Source organism: Tyto alba, unplaced genomic scaffold (genome assembly GCF_018691265.1).
Source record: "Tyto alba isolate M040663 unplaced genomic scaffold, T.alba_DEE_v4.0 Super-Scaffold_28, whole genome shotgun sequence".
In the NCBI taxonomy this organism is placed as follows: Eukaryota; Metazoa; Chordata; class Aves; order Strigiformes; family Tytonidae; genus Tyto; species Tyto alba.
Window position 1 is genome coordinate 12,219,538 of NW_024881302.1, and position 22,684 is coordinate 12,242,221.

General features: G+C 36.3%; 1 protein-coding gene across 3 annotated transcripts in view; it reads right to left on the reverse strand.

The window, feature by feature from the left end:
• The window catches only part of PARN (poly(A)-specific ribonuclease), a 60,904-nt gene extending 38,259 nt beyond the window's left edge, over positions 1-22,645 (reverse strand). Inside the window, exons 1-18 of one of the 3 annotated variants that reach the window (XM_042798690.1) lie at positions 22,553-22,645; positions 22,140-22,217; positions 21,207-21,286; positions 19,357-19,424; positions 19,176-19,257; positions 18,352-18,412; positions 17,481-17,646; positions 17,203-17,268; positions 16,380-16,418; positions 14,465-14,507; positions 13,750-13,830; positions 11,572-11,628; positions 10,458-10,535; positions 9,258-9,301; positions 8,726-8,768; positions 6,908-6,983; positions 4,587-4,697; positions 4,434-4,503 (exon numbers count right to left, since the gene is read on the reverse strand). In XM_042798690.1, coding sequence (XP_042654624.1) covers positions 4,434-4,503; positions 4,587-4,697; positions 6,908-6,983; positions 8,726-8,768; positions 9,258-9,301; positions 10,458-10,535; positions 11,572-11,628; positions 13,750-13,830; positions 14,465-14,507; positions 16,380-16,418; positions 17,203-17,268; positions 17,481-17,646; positions 18,352-18,412; positions 19,176-19,257; positions 19,357-19,424; positions 21,207-21,286; positions 22,140-22,217; positions 22,553-22,571 — 1,262 coding nt within the window. In that variant the 5' untranslated portion in view covers positions 22,572-22,645. The other 2 variants (XM_042798692.1, XM_042798691.1) reach the window with 2 other exon arrangements.
• Positions 22,646-22,684: the final 39 nt, after the last annotated feature.

Sequence of the window (22,684 nt, forward strand, 5' to 3'; positions counted from 1 at the left end):
CATGTTGAAGAAATCAGGTACAGTGGCCACAGCAAGCACAGACTTATGTCAAAAAATACATATAGCTGAGATTAAGGTCAGTTTTCTACTGTAGACAAAATCTACGTTTATTTGTTTGGTCAAAGAACTATGTCTCTAAACAGCACATACACACACAAACATACACATTCCCTAAAGAGATAGTACAAATACCGATTTTAATATTAAGTGCTCTTAAAGTACATTACAGCAACAACTACATCTTGTAGCACTGATTTATATCACATGGATTATCAACACTGAGTGCAGCATAATCCATAATTAAGTATCCATATTTATGGTTGTAAGATTGCTCATCTATCTGTGAAAATTTAAACTAAGGTTGTTCTGTATGACAGCATAAAGCCCACTTTATACTGAATTAGATTCATGACGTTGTAGCTATGATGTTGCTTTTCACTACATTAATTCACAATTATTTAAAAGCTATATTGACCAAACTAAAAAGTGTTATTTCCTACACTGGTTAGAGGCTACAGCCAGATCACATGGTCAGAGAACAGAGGTCTGCTGAATATACAACAGTATCCTAGTAACTTTGAGGTATTTTAAGACAGCCACTTTGAAGACAATTGTTTCTGTGGCAAGTTAAGTAAAATAAAGAGAGCAAGGCTACGATCACGCCACTTCATAACAACGCATAAGTAGTCTCAAGCGGTCAACATTCTTCCTCTGCACTGAGGTAGGATGAAAGTTTTCACAGCTGTGTGAAGAACTGTGTAGAGAAACTGATCCAGCTGAAAAAAGAAAATGCATCTTTTCAAACCCAGATCAGTTTACCAATCCAGCTCAGTAACTAGTACAGCCACATGTGGCTGAAAGCACAAGGACAGCAATTGTTTATTCCTACACTGTGATTGAAAAGATGCTGGTCAAATTGCAGAAGATCACATTGATGTTCTTTTGCAATAATTCTGCAAAGATCAAATTAGTATAGAAAAGTAGAGGGAAAAAATAACTGATTTGCAATACACGTCAGAGAACCTAACTCCCTGGTGAGACATTTTCCACAAATACATCACAAAGCCAAGCTATTTGCACAAATTTTGGTTTATGATATCCCTTTGTATGAAAAAAAATATATTTCTACAATAATCTATATTTATACAGACTATCATGCTATTCAGCTCAATAATACACGGTGTTTTCATTTCTCTACAGCTCTTTCATCACCTTCCTCCAGCTACCTCAAAAAAACACCAAAAAACAAACCAACCCCAACATTCAAACAACCCAAAGAGATCCAAAATAAAATTGTTATTAAAAGTTTGGGAGGGGTTTGTGGGTGGGGGCAGGGAGGTATGGAAATAGAGAATAAATGTTGCTCTAAACAAAACAGGTCAAAAAAAATTCAGATCAACTCTGAAGTATTTAAGACATATGTAGAGTCCCATCATCTCAACTTGTAAGTGTTCATCAGGGATTACTGATAGCAGATTGTTCACATGAACATGATTTTTCAAAGATGTCATATATAAAATGAAGCATAAAGATTACAGAAATGCATCTCTGGAATTCTTGGCTTACTGAGTTGTTTAGCATATAACTTGCTGCATTATGCCTGAGAACCAAACAACCGTAAGGCAAAGTCTGTTTTAAATCAGTTCCACTCTTAGAACAAGTGGAAACTGAAGATTTTACCTATGTTCATCATTAACCTATATGAACGTTAACCTATATGCTGGCCACCACTCTTGAATGGCAAGCCAGGAAGTTATGTAGCTTTGGTGATATAATGAGAGAGGTCAAAGTAACTACTGAAAAAAGTATTACCATCCCTTAAATGCTAAGTTTGTAAAATTCAAAGCTTGATTTTTCAGTTTTAAATTTACTCCCACTAGTCACATTAGTGACAAGTCTATTCAAACAGAAAACATTTCCAAAATCCTATCAGTCACGCCAATCACGTAACTTTAATCTCTAAACTGTATTTAAATATTAACACCTATTATTCAGAGATCTTGAAATGAAGACTTATAAGCAACATAAAGAATCATAAAGTAGTCTGTTTTAAAGAACATTTTTAAGACTATATTGGTAATAGTTCAAACTGAGAACACTGCTTCTAAATAACTGCCTTACAATAAACTACTGCCTGTTCTGCTTCTTTCAGGAAATACTTTTGTGACAGATAGTATAACTTTCATTTGTTTAGCTTACTGTTTGCATGTTGTAGTTTGTGTTTTGCTTGAAGAACATGACTACAGCACAAAGGAAAAGGTTTCCTTGTTCTGACTGCTGCGCACAGGATCAGGTAGAACTTCTGGAGGAAGGAGGAAGATAGTTTTTTTTCTCCCCAGGAGGAAGAGAGGATGCTCAGCTAGGGAAAGCTTCTAGACCACAAACTAGAGAAAACTAGGTGCAGCAGGAAGCTAGCTGGCAGCCCAGAGCATACCTGCAAAAAAGCCCCAGAAGCAACATACTTACTAGGGACCTTAAGATAACTATGTAAATTGAGTAAGCCCTGGATGCTACTTACAGGTGCTAAACAGACCAAGTGCTGGAAATAGAGACGTGGTCTAGCAAGGACATACTGAACAGAGCAAAAGACTTGTTCATTTCAATATCTAACAGCTCTTACTTCTGATGTGTACTTAAATCTTGTTTCTTTAAAAAAAATAATTAAATAAATGGAGTTGTCTTATTCTGGTTTGTTATTTTGCATTACAGTAAAAAGCCTAGCTTTAAAAATACAAGCCTTGGCCTGCTCACTACAAGAAAAAGGTCAGACAATCTAATCTCCAAGCTCTGACCTAGGTGAGGTGACAGATGTTAGTCAGACTACAGCAAAGCTTTTAAGATCATGTGAAAGTAAGACATAGCAAGTCTTCCAAGTTTCCATGATTTAAAAAATAATATATAGCTTTTCTGAAACAAGAAGCTACAAGTTCTGAATAATGAGAAAATGGATAAGCCTTTTTTCCTTATAAACAGTAATTTTAACTTCCTGCTTTAAAAATAAAAAAGCACTATTCTTTTCCCTACAATTTTTATGTTAACTTTCCCTTTTGTTACAGTTGGGCAGTGTTAACTCTGAAGCCAGAACAGACACAGCAGGCTTCCTCTCAAAATTTTGAAATGTCACTGTTAGAGGAATATCACATTTGAAGTACACAACTTAAAAACCTTATTTTTGTGTGTTATTGTTTCAGAAGTTTCAGTTTGTACTTGTTGCAGATATGCATCTCTGAAAAAAACTGCAAGCATTTTGGTTAATGATTGAAAAAATAACCCTCTTAATTGGCATGTATTAGTTGGCATGTGTGTGTGCTGGTGTTACTGAAAACAACCCTGTGACACATCCTATCTTAAAATGAAATTATGCTGATAATTCTATCATCACCTTCACATTCAAATCAAGTGGTTACTGTGGGTCCACGTTCAAGCTAAGGAAGATACACACATCTGCTAGAATATATGGAGTTACTGCCTCATGTCTCAGTGTCAAGAGAATCACCTAACTGCTGTCACTATAGTAATTTGGTTTCCAGACCAATGAAAGCTGAAAGCCATTGATCACTATTATTCCCTCATTTGTGTGGGCCATCTGAAGTTAAAATAATTAATTTTTCAACTCCTATATGATAGGGTTTGAAAGGATGGAATTTCTTCTGAATTTAAACAGACTAAAGCACTAGCAGCTTTTTAATTTCAACTCCTTTATATTTATGTGACAAGTTATAACTATCTTTAGAAGCTTCATAAGGTAAAATCTACAGATTAAATATGCAAAGAATCAAATCTGTGCATAAAGACTTGCAAATTTCTCAAGTCTTACTTCAATTTGTTTAAGTAATTTGCATGAAGATCCAATTCAAAGCAGAATATTGATCATAGCATTGTCCCATAAACCACTAATCATGTACATTAATTAAGCCTTCTTAAAAATGAGTTACCTGATAATGTTAACAAAATAGCTTTGTATTATTTGGATTGACATTGCAGTAGCGCTATTTTGTTTTTTTCTAGACTGTTTAGCGTACTCAGTTTTAACTATCACAAGTTTCTGACAGCGTCCCACAACGTAAAAGAACACCTGACCAGTTCTCCTTCAGTTCCACTACCCCCAAAGCTTACTCCAGAAATAATTTTCTAAATTGTAAACATATTCTCAGCACTGGCATGGACAAGGCCATTAAAGTAGTCCAGGTACCCTTCTATGTGTCCTTTTAAAAGTTACAGAAAGTAAGCCATTGTCTTCAAAAGAAAAGGTATTTATTTTACAAGTTCTGGCCTCTCTGAAGCATTTCTAGCATGAACCAGAAAACCAAACAAAACTCAAGTGCAAAGAAAAATACAGTTAGCCATTGATTCTGAGGCTAGAGATAATACATGCTAAGGCTAGTGTTATATTTCCATGTTTTATCAGATATTTTAATACAGCAACTACTTACTTGTTAAAGAAAGGTTCGATGAGTTTTGATCTAGCAGACACGTGGATTTTTGGAGGACTGAGGTATGAACCTGATGAATGAAGAACCAATTCAGTAAGTAATAAGCAGCCACAGACAGCACTAGGGAGAAGATTTGAAAAAGACTACAGTTACCTAGGAAATTAGCCATGGAGATGAAGCACAGTCCAGTAATGTAAGCATCATATCCTGCTTCGTGAAGTTGTTCAGAAGCTGTATCATAACTTGGAAACCCTTCTGCACTTTCTGAAGGGGAAAAGAAAATAATTTGCAAACATGTTATCACAGAAGTTAAAGGCAGCCCTGTATGCTTACCTACACACTTCCTTTATCAGAGCATAACACCATTTGGGTAAGCCTATACAGTTTTCAGAATTTCTGCAAATTCAGAACTTCTGGAATTAGCAGTTTTGTTTTGTGTTTTGAAATAAGAATAGGCTCCTAAGATATAAACTCCTTCCTGTTAAAAAGCTATTAATCCACAGACCTACTCAGCCAAAATGGAGTATTAATTCTAACACAATGACAGCAGGATTCCCCACACAGCATATTTTTTTCCTGTCTTGCATTTAAAAAGAATACACATTCAGGCTAATTGAAAACTCTACTATCAACCTGTCTGCTAAACGTCCGATTGACCTATGGTCAGATTTTTCAAGGTATTTAAAATGATGAAGACGGAACTAAGTAATTAAAGGATGTCTTTATTGACAACTATGCTTAGTGTTCACGTGAAGACCTTGAAAAGTATCCCCTTGAATCACCTCAAAGTGAAAACCTTAATAGGCACTTCTCCGAAGTGTCCAAAAGTGCCCAAGTCTCAGTAACAGAGAAATACGTGCACATTACACTTTTTTCTTTATGATTTAAATTCTTTCCCACTTTAATATCAAAGTTATTTCATCTCTGTAGTTAGCTTCTCAACCTCTAGGAAGCTGGATCATTTTCCTCTAGAAGTTATAATGAGAATAGGACTGGAAGAACAAAATCAACTGCTTAAAAAGCCAAAATCATGATCCTTGCATTAGGCACAGACTGAAAAGTGAACTCTATAATTCCATTTGATTTATTGCATTCAACCTAGCAAAAAAAGCTAAAAGAATGTTGAAATATACTGAGGATTTAGAACAGTGATACAGAAATACTAGCATAATTTATACAATGGAAATATATAAGCATATATACTTGTTGTATTTTGTAAAAAGAAACTTGAATCGAAATTTTATATAGAAAACTAGTGCAGCAAAACATCAAGCCTTTTTTCAGATGAGCCCTTGTAATATTTATTTTTAAAATAAAGTTGTCTGAGATTCAGACAACATTAAGCTACACTGGCTGAGCTGAAAATGACATTTCTTAGTGCTTAACTTATTTTTAATAGATACATATCCAAAAGAAAACATAAACAAACAGTTAACAGAGGTATTCTAGTATTTTTAAACATGCTTTGCTTTGATGTTCTGAACCACATTAATCAGCTCTGATTAAATATTAATACTTCTGAGTCAGTTAACCATTATGGTCATACTTTGCTCAAAAAACCCCCCACGCTGGTAAAATTATTATTTTATATTACACTAGCCAAAAATAGTACCTGACAGCTGCCAAATTACATTGCATCCTGAGAAGCAGCTACAGAGGACACGTCACTACAGGGTCTGCATACAATTACTGTACACTCCATAAGCATAATACTACTTAGGTGTAGGCACCAACAGCTCCTGCGCATTGTCCAAGATTGTAGATTATCCATCTTATTATCTCTCCTGTTACTACAGCTTAAGTGCATCTGCTCTGCCCATTCAGCAATATTAAAAAAGCATCACTCATTTTCGATTAGACATTGAGACTTTCCCTTCCAACATACTGTACACTTCAGTATTGCCCTCCCTTTTCTAAATCAGCAGCTTAAGAAAAACTTCAGAACTTTAAGATAAGTTTGCCCTTTGTTGATTAAATAGCCTTTCATTCACCTTGCTCTGAAGGAACTTTAGTAATTTCTTGAACACACATCACTAGTCACTACTGTGTAAATTTTCTTGGGTTTGTTTGACCATGTGCCTATTAGAACTCTCTGGCTTTGGTCTGAAGGACAATAATAACCAAACATAACAGTTTTAAAACAATTTAAAGTTACTCACCAAAAATCAACCTAAAAAACCAAATGCCATCATTAGAAGATGATGAAACTGCTCTTCACTGAATACATCCATTCTTCTCTTATCTGAAATAAAGTGGAAGGATTCCTACTCACTTCCACTAGTAGTTCTAAATACAACTGCACTATATGTATACCATACTATATGTCCTATACGTTTAAAGTCCCTTTCATCAAAACACTAAGTATTAATAGGGAAATTTACATTTCAGACCAAGAACAAAAATGATCAAAACACTCTCTTTCCTCTGAAAGAGGCAAACATTTCAGAAGTAAGACCATTTTGATATATATTTACCAACTTTAGGAGAGCTGAATGGAACTTCTTTTAAACGCTTTTCCAATTCTGCAAGGGATGTATTATTAATGATCTCCTGCAAGAAAAGACACCATTAACTGCCAAGGCAAAGCACATTTTCCCTGGAAACTGAAATCAAATAGGATAATGTCAGCATTTACTGCTGCCACCTTGTGTTCTCTAGGGATTTATACACAGCCTAATTTCAAACTAATACACCCTAGAAGTCTGTCACGACAAGTTTTAAAAAATTTAACTTGTTTCAACTACAACATAAGTCACAAGCATTTATTAATAATTTTCAGAATTCTTGATGATTAATTATGTCAAAGTAATATTTCTGTTTGAATTTGGTTCCATGCATGGTACACATGACAGGGGAAAAGGCAGCAGAAACAGCAAGACAAAATATCTTAAATATTGATCATAACTGTTAAAGGCATTCAGGGTGAGTATTGAAGTGTGCTTGCTGACTGGACATTTTTGAATAATTTTGTAAGTGTTGATACTGCTGATTTAAAATAATACAAGGTTTGTGAAAGAAGCCTGACAATCAGAAAGCTGTTCCTACATTTCAGCTTAGTGAAGTTGCATTACTGACTCTATATATGTGTATATAAAAATGTCACAAAGATATACAGATTATTAATTTCTTTAAACCAAACTTATTGAAGTTCTCAATCAAATATACTTTGTCACTCAGTACAATGGAAAAAACATGCAGAATCAATAGCAAGTGAAAATGAAAAATCTCGCACTTTCTTGAAGTTGTCTGAATTTTTTGAGGACCAAATTTCCTTTGGTTCTAAATCAAGACAGCTGTTTACAGTTATCAGGTCTGTGGTCTGAAAAGTTATCAAGAACTCAGTACAATTAACAAGCTCAAATGGTGCATTATACTGGTATCCCAAAGAACTATTTGATAACAATAGCCTAAAACCAAAGCATCTACTATAAAAATTACAAATATCAACTGTACCAAACATAAAACTTGTTCAGGATTATTAGTTTTCAGAATACAAAAGCCTCTATTCTTACTAGAGTAGTACGCAAGACAAACCCTGAAAATATCTAAGTACATTTTAATGAGATTTTCTGTTATGCAATGCTCTAAAGTCAGAGAGGTATGCAGAAAGATAGATGGTGCTTCATCAGTGTGTTTTTTAATTAATTCATTCCAAAGGCACACAGGAAAGCAAGAGAGTATGATCACTCAACTCAATACTATTTTGGAAGAATAAAAAACCCCCATGCTGAAAGAGGTTTTAAGAGAAACCTGTAATTTCTTCCTCCTGCTGACTATCCACTGAACAACAGGCCACAATAGAACCTAATGACGATGTTCAAGCATCTTTTTCTAAACAGAACTAAGTCATCTTTCACAATATTCTAAAGCCTTGAGGATACAAGCAGCTTCCAGGTCCTATTTGTTCATGAAAAACAATTTTTTTTTTTTCCTTTCTCCTGAGGAGACATGGAGTCTTGTCCTAATTTACAAGACAAAAAATATGCTAATCACATTTTAAGTAGCAAAAACAGTACATATTTTGCAATTCAAAGCTGCTAAGTTACCTTAAAACTGCAAACGCAAAAGTCACTTGTACAAAAATAAAAATGTTTCCTAAAAATTCTGTAAGTTTAGATAAGTGGCGAGGGAAAAAAAAAAAAAAAAAAAAAAATATCATTCATTTACAAAAAATGAGCATCACAAAAAATTGTTAGACATTTTTCTCTAACAACCAAAAAAAAAAAATTGTTTCAATACACACTTAATGCAAACTTGTATCTCCAAATCATTCTATAATTATACTAATTTACCTTAAAAGGTTGTGTACTTGCCATCAGTTTAGTATCCAATAGCCTAGAAACAAAGTAAAAGCTAAATAAGTTTAAATGGAAGAATGCCCATTTTGCCAAATCCCCAAAAATGTTTTGGTGTATTAGCTGAGAAACCGCAGCTTCACCCTACTGAAAAATTACTTTCCTATCTTAGAGCATCCAAAATACTCCCTGGCTTTATTCAGCATGAAAAAGGACAGCAACTAAGCAATAGCAAGAGATGCAAACAGTAAGTAGCAAATAAATCTTGTTCCAAATGTAGGGCAGATTCAAAACGCCAAACATCATGCCAAAAACAAGGGGCTAGCAAAGCTGCAATCTTTTGCCAAGAAGTAGAACAGCAGCACTGTTCTTCTGAAAAAGAGATGCTACAGAATACTTTAAAAACTATATTTATCTAACTTGTTTCCAATTTTATTTCCAGTAACAGCTAGGTTATGAGGCTAGGACAAACAGTATCAGCTTGCTAAAGCAATACTAAAACAGTTGAAAACTTGAAGTAAGAACTTACCGGGGAAAGACACATGATGTTACTTCTTTGAACTCACTTAGGTCCTAATTTAACATTAAACCAGAAGACAAAATTCAAGTAAGTTAATTGTTTATCAGTCTCAGATGATAGATAGCAGTAGCTACAACTATCCAATCGGCTTCTACAATTGAGATGCAGTGACTGAATTCTCACCTCAAGAGATGAATTTGTCAGAATTACCATAAATACCACTTGCAATTACATAGAACTACAGACTAATTATGTGATTCATAAGAGAAATGTTCTATCACCTCCTATCCTATTATATAACCTAGACTACCTCTAATTCCAGTTGTGTTAACATTTCTAATTAAATGTTCCCAGCATTTAATATGTCAATGGAATATAAAGAGTCACTCCAGGTGGATAGTTGACTGCCTACAGGTTTAGATCTTCCAAGTGTCTAAAGCAGAGGAACAACTGACAACTGCTTATGTTCCAACACCGTTTAAATCAAATGTCTTTCTCCCTTCTCATAACCACGTCTTTCCCGTAACACCCGTAAGCCCTTGAGGATTGCAAGTAATATAACCATCATGTAGGCCATCCTTCCAATGAGACCTTTGGCTTCTTCAGCCAATATCCTCTGTGCCAATGCACCGCTTAGTTCAACTTAATAGTTAGACTATTGCAGCCATGATCTGTTAGACTGCCCTACTGCAGTCATGAAAGCATGCTCCCTCTAATTATTCAGATACTCCATCTCTTCACCCCAATTAACGTCACCCTGCTACAAGACTTCTTATTCTGTTAATTGTACTATATTATGTGGAAACACATATTCCCACTTTGTACACTACAGGAGGAAAAATGCCACACAGTAGTGTCAAAGCTTCAAACCAGTATCCTAACAAGTCAGTTAAATTTACCTGCCATTAGCCAAGCAGTTTCTGAAGGACTAACAGATACGAGCTGAAACCACAACTCAATTCCAATGCTCAATTTGAACATTCTGAAAATGCAAAGGAGGAGAACTCTATCCAACTATGCCTTCTACATGAAGATTTAAGAAAATAAGGCAGCAGCCTAGAAGTAACAAGTGTTCTTTTAAAAATGGTTTTCTGTTGTTCTTAAGAGACTGATGTATGCTTCCATTCACAAGAAAGTTTGGAGAGATGACTAAAGACAAATACATTAAAGCATTTATTTCATCATCGGAACATTCAGAAAACTACTTACATCAGGTAGGGGACAATAGAACTGGTGTATGGTATGCATAACATCCAGTAGCATATTGTGCCCAATAACAAGCTTTCCCTGTGAAAAGACATTAAATGTTAGTTACACTTCCAGCTGTGGTCATGGCAAAGGCAATATGCGAAAAGCACATATCCCAGACACTAGCCAAGGGCAGCTGAGAACAATTACAAATCAAAACTCCCCATCTGGTCTCTGCCTGCCCCAGACTCCTACATTCTCTCAGAGCAGTCACTCCTTTTTCCTCTACTCCCAACCACTTATCACAGCCTTCAGCAGCAGCTTGAAATGTTGAGAAGATGCACTAGAACAGCTACTTACACCTTGGTTTCCAAATGTAATCTATTTAAGATTGAAATCAAGTAATTTCTCAGTCCAATACCTTTTAATTTACAACTTGTACAACTACTCACATTATATTCTTTATGGCTGTAATGTATGATAGTTATTAGGGGCATGATCTGGCTTCTCAGAGTGCAGAACTTTGCATGCCAGCTGCTGTACATGCAAGTTCCTTCTTGAAAAAGTAAAAGAAATTGTTTAAATGTTAACTATGATTGATTTGGCAGGACAACCTTTTCTCCCTCCCTGCATTCTCCATTTGCTAAAGAAAACAATATGCATACATATTTTTTTTTCCTACACAGCAAGCTGTAACAACTACATGAAAATAATTGGGCTGAAGGGAACAGACATAAAAACTATAGCATGTTTTAAGTATGCAAGTAGAAGAGAACCAGATGACCTTCTCTGATTAAGCCTTTAACCGCCAGAAAACACACACAATCTTTTCACGACAGAGAAAAAAAAGCCCTTAAAGCTTAGTTAATTAACATAATCTTGTTAGGAACCCTAAGAAATTGGTATTGTTGACTCTTACACATAACAAAGTTGCTCATGTCATTAGTTTAAAAGCCTACTTAACCTATCATATTTAACCACTATAAAACATGAAGCAACATCAACTTAAAAAAGAGAGGTTACATTAACTTGTATTTCATCTTATGTTCCAAAATGTAACAGTAAAAGAATTCTTTCTCTGAGTTTTTTTTTTTTCCCTACAACCAAAGGTACATTAAAAATCATGTTAACTTACAGAATTAGCAATGGCATGGACGACTCTGGAAAATCCTACTGCATCATTCAATTCTTCCTGTAAGCAAAGATCCTGACATTAGTGAAACATAAATAAAAATACTGGCAAAACTGTACCTACAAGCTAGCAGACACATTGGTTTGGCTCAAACTCTCTCTCAGACATAACCAAGAACACACCACAGAGGAAATGTCAGTATTTGGAAGATACATAAAGTCAAAGCAGGATGTTGCTGACAGAATTCCAGTTTAATATGTAGCTCTAGTTCACTGTAAATAGGACGAGTCACAAGCTACTGTGGTGGGTTGACCCTGGCCAGAAGCCAAACATCCATGCTGCATTTGCTCACTCCCCTTTCCCAGGGTATAGTGAGGAAGAAAAAAAAAAAAAAAAAAAAAAAATTCAAAAGGCAAGCAAAAAGACTCATGGATCAATGTAATGACAATTTAGTAAGAAAAGTAAAGCTACATGCCGAAGTAAAGCAAGAAGAATTCATTCACCACTTCCCATCAGCAGGCAGATGAAGCAGGGCCTCAGCATGCTTAAAGGTTGCTTGGGAAGATAAACACCTTAACCACGAACATCCGCTCCCAACCTCTTGCCCACCTCATCAGCCTACTTGCTTTTGAGGGAGGATGAAAGAGAGTGAGAGAAAACCTTGACACTGTGCAAGTGCTGTTCAGCAGTAGACAAAACACTTGTATGCTATCAACACTGTTTTAGCCACAAATGCAAAGCACAGCAACGCATGGGCTGCTACTAAGAAAGTTAACTTCATCCTCCCAACCACACCAATAGAGCTGTCATCAGTTCATTGTCAATACACTATCTTCAATAGGGTTCAATGGCTATTAGACTTCAAACAGCCCAAGATGACATTAAAATTAAGCTACATATCTTCAACCATATTTTTCACATACATTGTTTTAAGATACAACAGGTTGAATCCTGATTGTTATTTCTATTAAGTCAGATTGTATTTTTATGCTAACATCGAGACTTCGGAAGAAACATTCTTCACTATTTATATAAACAAAACCAAGAAGAAATAATATATAATATTGTATTTTATAGTATTGTAGCTGTATAATGTGAATTAAACATTTTAAAATGACTCAGATTGGTTTGGGAGGATCTGACTACAGCACCTATTTTAGTTACACTTAATTTTTTGTAACAGATTTTTCTTTTTCAGGTCTAGGGAAGTAATTTCTGCCTTGCATTATCTGTCTTCATTAAACCAGAAGTCAAGTTCAACCAAAACATCTACTGTCATTTTAGTTCGGCTCTGAATGACGCTAATTAGAGAGATACACCTATAAAGACTGCTTCAGAAAAAAATCTACTGTAATAGTAAATTGTCCTTGGATTGCTTTTCTGAAAAAGAGATGTCACATTAGTCGAGGACCCTGTTAGATACCTCCTTCCTCTGAAGAGGTATTCTTCATGCAAGCATTATTTGCCCCACCCAAATTGACTTTCTCTTGAAACACATAAGCATAAATCACAAGAGTGTGATCAAGAATTTCCCCAATTCAAGTTTTATGACTTCCTGACATTTGTGTCAGACTCAATAAACAAAAATATCAAGTCCCATAAACAATGATGAGCGTGCCTGAATGTACAAGACATGACCTTCCAGTCAATTTGTTACTACAGTAGTTATGTGCAGCGTGTTTCTACCAAGAAAAAAGTCAGATGACATTAATTGCACAGGACATTTCAACTCAGACAACTAAGAGCAAGCAAATTCTGTAACAGAGTACTACTCCAAGGACAGATTGTGAATCCAAAGAACTTGCTCGAGAATTTCTGCATGACTTTTTGCAACGACTGTTATACAGCACCAATAAATGCAATCAACCGATGTTTCCTATTACTAGACCATGCTTCTCTGAAAACAGATTCATGTAAAGAAGAATTCACTGGTCTAGAATATTGGTTCAGTATTCTACAATTAGTCATTCTTTAAAATTTTGTAGAGTGTCTTGGAACTCTTCTTGCTGTACTGCAAAGCCTACGTTATCTGGCAGAATTTGGAGGATCAATTTCAGACAACAACTACAGCCAAAAGGTAAATACTACCAAACCCTATCACAAAATTTTGCACAGCTGATTGAAATCATAGATTCTCCCTGTCCCTCTTTCACATAAACTAATGAAATGGAACTTATTTACCTGTTCTTTTGCTTGTTTCTGCTGTTCTCTTCTTTTTCGTTCTTCTTCATTTACCTTGCTAATAGCAATATATCTCTCCTTCTAAAAATCAAAAATGTATAGTTTGAGGAATGACTGGGAAGTTCATATTTAAGACCACTGCAAGTTTCTGTGAATTTACATTGTAAAGAAAATTAAATCATACCTCAGTAGCAGTTATGTGGCAACATGACTGTTTCTATTGTAAGCACCACTGTAACACCTACTCCCAAAAGCCTACTTTAGAAAGCTGTATTAGACTCATCCACCAAACCTAACTTTTACTAAGTCCACTTGCTACTTCTGAGGAAAGGTTATCAGAGTTTCCTTGTAAGTAATGGATTTCAAGCATTTTTTGAGGCAGAGATTTATGCTGGGAAGTGAGGATACAGCATGTGATGCCACTACTTTTCCTCTAAGATCAAGATCTACTTTTCAACAATACTGAACATAAGATCCACTATATCTTAAAATACTTTTTAGTAACATTTTAAAAAAAAAAAATATTAAGCCACACAAATACATGCTTATACTTCCTATGTCGGTCAGATTTAATTTTTAACTAGTTCACTGTATTCCATTTAAAATGTTTCACATTTTGCATAACAAAGCTTAGGTTAGATCTGAAAGTTTGGAGTTGGTAAAATTGAGAAATACAATTTCATTTAAACAGAACAAATGTTACATGTCTAGTTACCTTATCTGACTCCAGAGTTTCAACATGGATACCTTTTGGATACCTACATCAAAACAAATGAAAAGTAAATACAATTAGTTATTAGTTTGATATTTAGCGTATTGAAACCACAACAGTGATTTGGTAATTTTATCTTTCATTATTACTATGTCTTAACTGCATTAGAACTATCAAAAGTTCCTTTTTAATTTAAAATAACGGAAAGTTGAAGCAATAGGCTAGTTAAATTGGCCTTCTCACATTACCTAACAGTAAGTAGCACTAAAATGTATCTTCTTATGCCATTTCCCATCCTATTGCTGTGAACCTATAACTTCTTATTTTAGTAATATTAAGTAAACATCATCTAGGTATTTCATCACAATCTAGAAACTTTGCTTTCAAGAAATCCAAAACCAAAACATTAGTGAGAAAGCTCTTATTTACTTGCAGCCACAGGACAGCTTCTTTGGTGACTGCATGCCTTTAATATGTCACTTATTCTAGGATTTATAAACCACTCTGAACTTCCTGCTAACAGTAAGCTCTAATAGGAAATATTAATACAAATGCTGTTTACCTCTGCTACAGGGCTGCATCACTCCACCACAATCACATTTAATTACCGAAGTGCTACCATACACAGACCAACAGAACATCCAACCAATAACAAGGGCAGAGAATATTGTCTTTCACCACTTAACAAGCAGATACTACTCTGATCTTCCCATTATAATAAACTCACCACGATTATATCACCACCACAGAAACAGCATGTTTCCTTCGTCCTCTGGCTACTACTAAAACTAGTACTAGAGAACACATACAAGATTACGATTGTGTCCTCTCCACCCTGACTTCTCTCACATTTTTGAGCCTAGATCCCGCTTGCAAGCTGTTTCATGTCCCAGACCTTGGATGAATCAAAATACTGTTGCACAACAGAACACTTCAATAGAGAAAATGACCTATGAAGAGTTCAGGACACAAGGGCAAATAATAACCTCGCTGTTTTCTACTTTAATTATCTCCATGCTAACTTCACAACTTTGCTTTCTCTCGCCAATATACACACACAGTGTACACAGCTATATACACATAAAGCAACACAGCTGAGCGTTAAAAAAATACAATCCATGAACACACTCTTCCATCCACTATGTGCTACTGGAAGCTATAAATATTCTATCAATATATTAAAAAATTCACAGAAAAATTCTTGATAACACCTCTTTTTTTCAGATTACTTCTCAAACTCACTTCTTGAGATTCGATTTTATAGAGAGAAGCTTTACTTTACCCACTTCCAGTCCAAGTGACAGATACTGTTGCAACACTGAATTAACTAAATATACAAAACCGAAAAGATTTCCAATGTATTTTCCACATTTTACTAGTGCAGTCAGAAAAATGAAAATCTCCTCCCTACAGCCTTACCGTTTCTCCTAAGGCCTTAAGTGTTACATTTAGGCAAAGGTGAGGGATAAAGTAAGCCAAGAAAGAAGAGAATTACTATTAGAGCTAAGATTTTTAAGTCAACATAAATGCTTATACACCTGGCATCTAACAGAAAATTATAAACTTACCAGTACCTACTATAGAGCTAGCAGTTTTTCAAGTAAAGCCCACAATTTGTATAAGCACATGCATGTTCTGTTCACTGAATATCTGCAGAGTGGCATTTGTTACATAATTTTAGGCTATTCACAGATTTTAGATTAAGAATGATAGCATAAATACTAAAGTTTAAAATATTCAAATGAATCATCACAAACCACTTTAATGCAATTTATGTACAGAACACTATAAAAGTCTTCTCTCAAAATAAAAAAAGTCTAAATGAATCACCTCTGAGGTTAAGTAGATCAGATCTTACCCAGATTTCTTACCAGAAATATTAAAAATACACAGTAAAGCAGTATTACCAGTAACTTACTTCCAGCTCACGGTCTGATAAATTAATTTCCTCTGAAATCTAAAGTCAAAAGACAATTGTGTTACTAATACTCCCTTTGCAAAAGTGTTTCAAAGTAATAATGTTCAGTTAAAGCCAGCTCCCTGTTCATTTGTAGAAGGATTTTTAAAGCACAAGTCAGTGCTACCAGAACCTATAGGCTTAGAAGTGTTTTACTGAATTCTGATGTTCAGTTGCCAAGCTGTAAAGACATTTACACCATTTTGTAGTTATCCACATACCTTCTCATAAGCAAATATTCTGTAGTCATGATTACTGACAATAGATTCAGTGATGTTACCTCACCCCCAGCTTCACCATGTTCTACTATTTCTAAATTCAATTTTTTAATGATTTTTTCTTTTATTTTTTAAATAACTGTACCCTCCAAGTATCTAGACTCCAAAGCTAAATAGACTTTGGGAAGGACACCCACTAAAACCAATTTCAATCACAGCGTCAACTATGAATAACCAACAGCTCATTAGATTTGAGAAATTTGTTTATAAAATGCATATCCAATGATTATGAAGCACATCGGTAATAGCAAAAGGAGGCTCACATACGCAAGACACTCCTTGACAATACTTAAATATGGTGTCACTACATGCAGAACTTATGGCTCATAAAGCAGAGTATGACATCGATATAAACTACCACATTTTCTCAACCTTCAGAGATTAGTCAAACATAGATTTTGCTACAGTTAACTCCAGTAAAGGTATTATTCTTCCTTATCACTCCCCTAATTCTATATGGCCAAAAAATACTTTTTTTTAGGAGATACGTAATTTCAGAAACTGACCCTGTACATGGCTCCAGTTCCAAACTTTCATTTTCTTCATTCTTTAACAAGTCTTCTATCTGTTCCCTGGAAGAAATGTATTATTTGCTTCTACATCTACTGTTTTCTTTTTACGATGTTTACAGCTCTCCCCAAAAGACAAGAAAACAATTCATAACAAAAACAGAATTATTTCACACCTAATGAACTGATTAAAATAGCTTCAACATATGAACATGTCACTGTCACTTATGTTTTAGTTTCAACAACATCAGAGGATATTAAACAGTTTTACTTACACTACTTTCTCAATGAATTTTTTCTGATCTTCAGGAATTGTTACAGGACACTTTGTGGCATTAGGAGAAATGTATGACAGAGATCCTGCACCATTGGCCTGAGAACGTTTTTCATCATACTGCTCCCTTAGCTGTCTTTCTTCTTCCTGATTTAAATACGGAATCCCTTGAAAGTAAAATTTACAAAAAAAAAATTAAAAAGCCATTTAAAAGCTTATCATCGAGACAAATTAGGGATGTATGATTCAGCAAAGACTCAGTACTAACCAAGCATTTGCCACTGTTACATTCCTGAAGGCTCAAAACATACCCTTCCCTTTCAGTCATCTGGTTTAGACCCTATTCTTTATCTATGTCTATACAGGCTTCCTTCTAGCACATGCTAGATTAGCTGGTGCCACTATACTCTTAAGAGCTATATGCCTCATCTGCACAAGGCATCAGCCTGAGGACTGCAGAGCTGTAGATCACTATCACAAATATATTTAGCACTCCCCTCCCTTGCTATATGCATCACTTCAATAATAGACTGCAGCAGCACTTATTACAATGCACTGATACCTTTTCTAAAATGTTACTACTGATCCATTACACAGCTACATAACTTGTTACTATATCTATTAATGTTTACCCACCAAACAAAAACCACCAAGCACTTATCTAAACAGGAAGTCTATTCTGTTGAATCTATACAACAAATTTTCAGAAAGGGAGTAACTATCAGCACAACTGTAGATCGGGTAATAATAATTCTAAGAACTTCATCATGTGTTTAGCGTGTCACACATGGCTTCTTTCTTTTTGCAGAAAATTAAGATAGATGTCAAATTTTGCAGACATTGAAAGAAAGAAACAAACCAAAATAACTCACCATTGCGAAAAACTTTATTAAAATCAAATCCTTGGTTTGCTAAAAAATCTATACTTGAACTCTGCAATAAAAGAAAATAGCTTTACAATTGGCAAGAGCATCTGTGGCATAAAAAGATCAATTCAGTAATTTTTACATTTTTTAAGAAATTATACAAAGTCCAAAGTCAAGAGCAACCAAGTTTATGACCCTAAAGAAGCCACATAGGAGTTTAGGCTATGCTACTTTTATTTATTTTTGACTTCCATAAAGTACAAGAACAATAAATACACTAAAGGTATAAAGATGAAGGAATGAGCTGAGAGAAGATAAGCTAGAGAAAGCAAAACGTCATTCAGGAGAACAAATCTGGGACCAGAACAAGTGCTGGCAACAGCCTGGGAAGCAGTGAAAGTGAGATAAGCAGATGGAAATAAAGGATCAAATAGAAAAAGCAAGGGAGCAGGAAGTCAGACAAGAAAGGAAAAAAATGCAATAAAAAGAATCACCTTTCCAGGTTTGGAACATTATCTCCAATTCCAGAAACCACACAATGTAATATGCAACAAGATTTAAAAATCTGAAGTCAAAGATATTCCCTCAAAGCTCATTTTTAGGGATTGGTCTTAACTTATGCTTATGTCTTCTTATAAGGAAAAAAAATCAAACCAAACCAACAAACAAAAAAACACAAACCCAGAAACTTATGTTCCTCTGCCTTTTAGCTGTTAAAAGAATGGATCACTTCTCCCTATACAATGATGAAGTTTTCCTGGAAATATTTTTTAGAAGTTCACTGCAGGTATACCTTAACCAAACAGAACCAAACTTGTTTTTCTACTAACCTGACAGACAAACTTGACATCTGGTGAACTTCTGTTAAAGGGTTTTGGAAAAATATAGAAATTAAATGACTTCATTATATACCTGTGGAAAAGAGGAGTTGCCTGTCAATACAGCTTATCAATATTACTTCATAAATTCCTCAATTAAAAAAAAAAAACAAGGAATAAGAGAATAACATACTTTTCTTCTGTGTGATCATATTTAAAAGTGCAAAGGCCAAACTGAAAGAGCAAAAAATCCATGGAATGCTGGAAAGGAAAGGAAAACTTTGCATAAGAATAAAAATCATACACATTTAAAGATAACTGGGTTACATGCACAATAAATATGATTTCCTCTCCATTTCAGAATTAAGCAAATCTGAATCTTCTTAACCAATGTTTGTTCTGTTAGTAATTTTGAAGTAAATAAACCAGAGTTCCTGAACTAGCTTTCATTCCCATTTAATCATCTTACTGATGCCCAAAGATGGTTTGTAGTATGCTTCCATTCCATAACCAGACAAGAACTGAGAAAGTCCCATCTCTCCACCTGTTGCTCACACACTCAATATTTAAAGCAGCTGTCAGTCTCCTTCTCAATGTTCATTTACATTCCCCATAGTGCAGGAGCAGGCTGTGAGGGACACTAACTGTATATAGCTTTCAAATACACATAGTAATACATTTAATATTCTTCTAATCCACGTAGCTAAAGGTGGATAATGTGACAGATGCACTAGCACAGTCACTAGGCGCGTTATCATCATGCCCTCTAGTATTTCACAATTGCTGGATCAATATTGGAAAGGCTTTTAATACCACTGCAAGCATACAAGAAAAATAAACAAGCACTGTAGTCTCACTGAAAGACTCATTCCTCCTGAGGGCCAAACACCTATTTTAAACACAAAGAACACACAGGATTAGTTAATTTTATCACAAGGAAAAAGTAATGGGTGGCAACAGGACATATAAAATTAGTTCTCTTATCTCTGACTATAAAGTTCATTTATTAGCTGGTAAGAGTTAAGTTTTAAGAAGGTGAGAACAAAGAATTTGGGGCTGGCTTCTGATACACCAGTCCTCTTAGGATGAGCAACAGACTGACTGTGCCTGCATAGCCTGAACTATCAGCTACCCTGAAGAACTCAAAGGCTCATATTCAGCCAGATGAACAGAATATGGCATCCTCTGGCCTCCTGGATGCTCTTCAGAGACTGATCTCTACTTTCACTGTCTCCTGTAGTGTTTGGGTTGGGTTTCTTTGCCTTTTTTTTTTTTTATTATTTTTAGCTACAGCCTCCACCCCAGTCTTTGCTATTTGTTGTCCTAGTTTCTCAGTAGGAGCACTAACCAGTAATTCCCTCATCCTGCCATGTCTCTTAACAGAATGATAGTAAACAGCATTTATTGACTCCTTGGCCACTTCAGGAAACCGCATCTGCTGAGATGCTTAGCATTTCTCTTTTCCGATTCCCTTCTCTTACTGGGGAAAAAAAAAAAAAAAGGCAAAACAAAAAAAAACACAACAAAAACAAACACCCAAGACACAAGCAAAACAGACTCTTGACCCTCACACACCATGTGTCCTGTGGTCATTTGGCCAGTTTTCAAAATGCTTTCCACAGCTTCTCACATCTTTTCTGTGTGTGTGTGTGTGTGTGCTGAAGGGAAGCAGAGGTGGTGGCAGCAGCTGGCATTTAAGTGTTGTTACGGACAGTACATGCTAGCAGGGGGAGGTAGTTTGCAAAGGACCCTAGTCCTGATGCAGTTTCTCTATCACTGAATTTTTCCTGCCCAGTCCCCCTCTGAACTGATAAAATTTAACACTCTCAGCATCCTTTAACAAGTTCTACACATCTACTACCTCTTGCATGAGGAATCGTGTCTGTTCTGACCATAACTTCTGCAAGTTTAATGCAATATTCCCCAATTCCTGTGTTAGCAGACAGTGAAACAAGCAATCCCCATCTGCTCTACGTAACTTAATTTTACAAACATCTGTCATATTTCCCTACATTTTAGTTTTAGTCAGAGTAAACACTTTACCTTTTTAAGTTTCTGATATCTTTCTTCTGGAGTGTCAAAGCCATTGGTTAATGCACTAACAGAAGGCCCATCGCTGATCCCTAAAAAAGCAGAACATATTTTGCATTGAGTAAGCTTTTCAAAATCAGCCACAGCAAAGAAATGCAACTACTGGTAATCTAAGAAAAATATTTTCACTTAAAGTATATGTTAAGATTATTTCAGTTGAGAAAGATTTTCTACAGCATAAAAGCCACCCAGTTTAATGGTAGTGTTCTAGCAGTAAGGCTCTGCTGCTCTGGTTCCTATTCAACATGATAGTAACATGAAAAGATCTACCAGTAACATAGCATCAATGGGTCTTCACAACACTCTACAGGACCAAAGTCAAACTAAAAATGGGAAGAATGCTGTCCATAGATTTACTTAATTATTTAGTCACTTTAAGCAATACATAACACCCACACTTCCATAAGCACATCTAACAAAGCCTAATCTTGATGACATTTCTATTTCATGGCTGACTGAACTCTGTATCCCAAAATTAAAGCACTTATCAGGGCATCTCTCCGATGCATACACCCCCTGGGTTTTACAAATGTGGAAGTTCTTACTGCTGACTTTCCCTGTCCAAACACTTGCAAGGCCTCCCTTATTTATTCCAATCTCTTGCTTAGATGACGCTTTTTTTTTTTGGCTAGGCTGCAGCTGAAAATCAATTAACATGTTAAAAAGATTACTGTGGGGAGGGAGTAGAGGCAGCCTGCGTATGATGTATCTTTATTTGATCAAAACCTTGCTGTCGCACATACAGTAAGCGGTTTAATCACTCTGTGATAGCCTTTAGTTTTTTCAAGCCAACACCACAATACATTACTTTAGCAAACTCGGGCACCCGGGATGATGCACTGATATTGCTGACAGCCTGCGGTCCCAAAACAGGTGCGACTGTACCTGAAAATTCCCCATCAATGGCCAGGAAGTCCGACTCTTCAATAGCTTCATATACTTTGCTTAGGTTATCCTTAAAATCTGCGGATAAACGGGTAAAACACACCTGAGACTAGTAAGGACTTCCCACGGCAGCGAGCGCGGGGCCCCGCCGCCCCGGGGCCCGCCCGCCGCACCCTCAGCCTCGGGGCGCGGGCGGAGGCCCACCCGCCGCACCTCCTCCCTCAGGGCTGTCCCTCACGGCGCGGGGAGGAGCGGGGACCCCCTTTCCCCCGAGGGAGAGGCCGAGGCCGGGCCCCGCCGCCAGCCTGAGGAAGGGAGGCCGGGACGTTCCTCCGCGTCGCCGGCTCGGAGCCTCCCGCCGCAGCCGCGCGGTGCGACCCGAGCAGAGCACGCAGGAGCAGCTGGTCACTCACTACTTCTGGTCACCTCCATCCCGCGCCCGCACCCGCCCGGCCGGAGCTCGGCCCGGCCCAGCCCGGCACCACCCGCAGCCTCCGCCGAGCGCTTCCGGAAACCGCCCCGCCGCAACGCCAGCGCCCACGTGA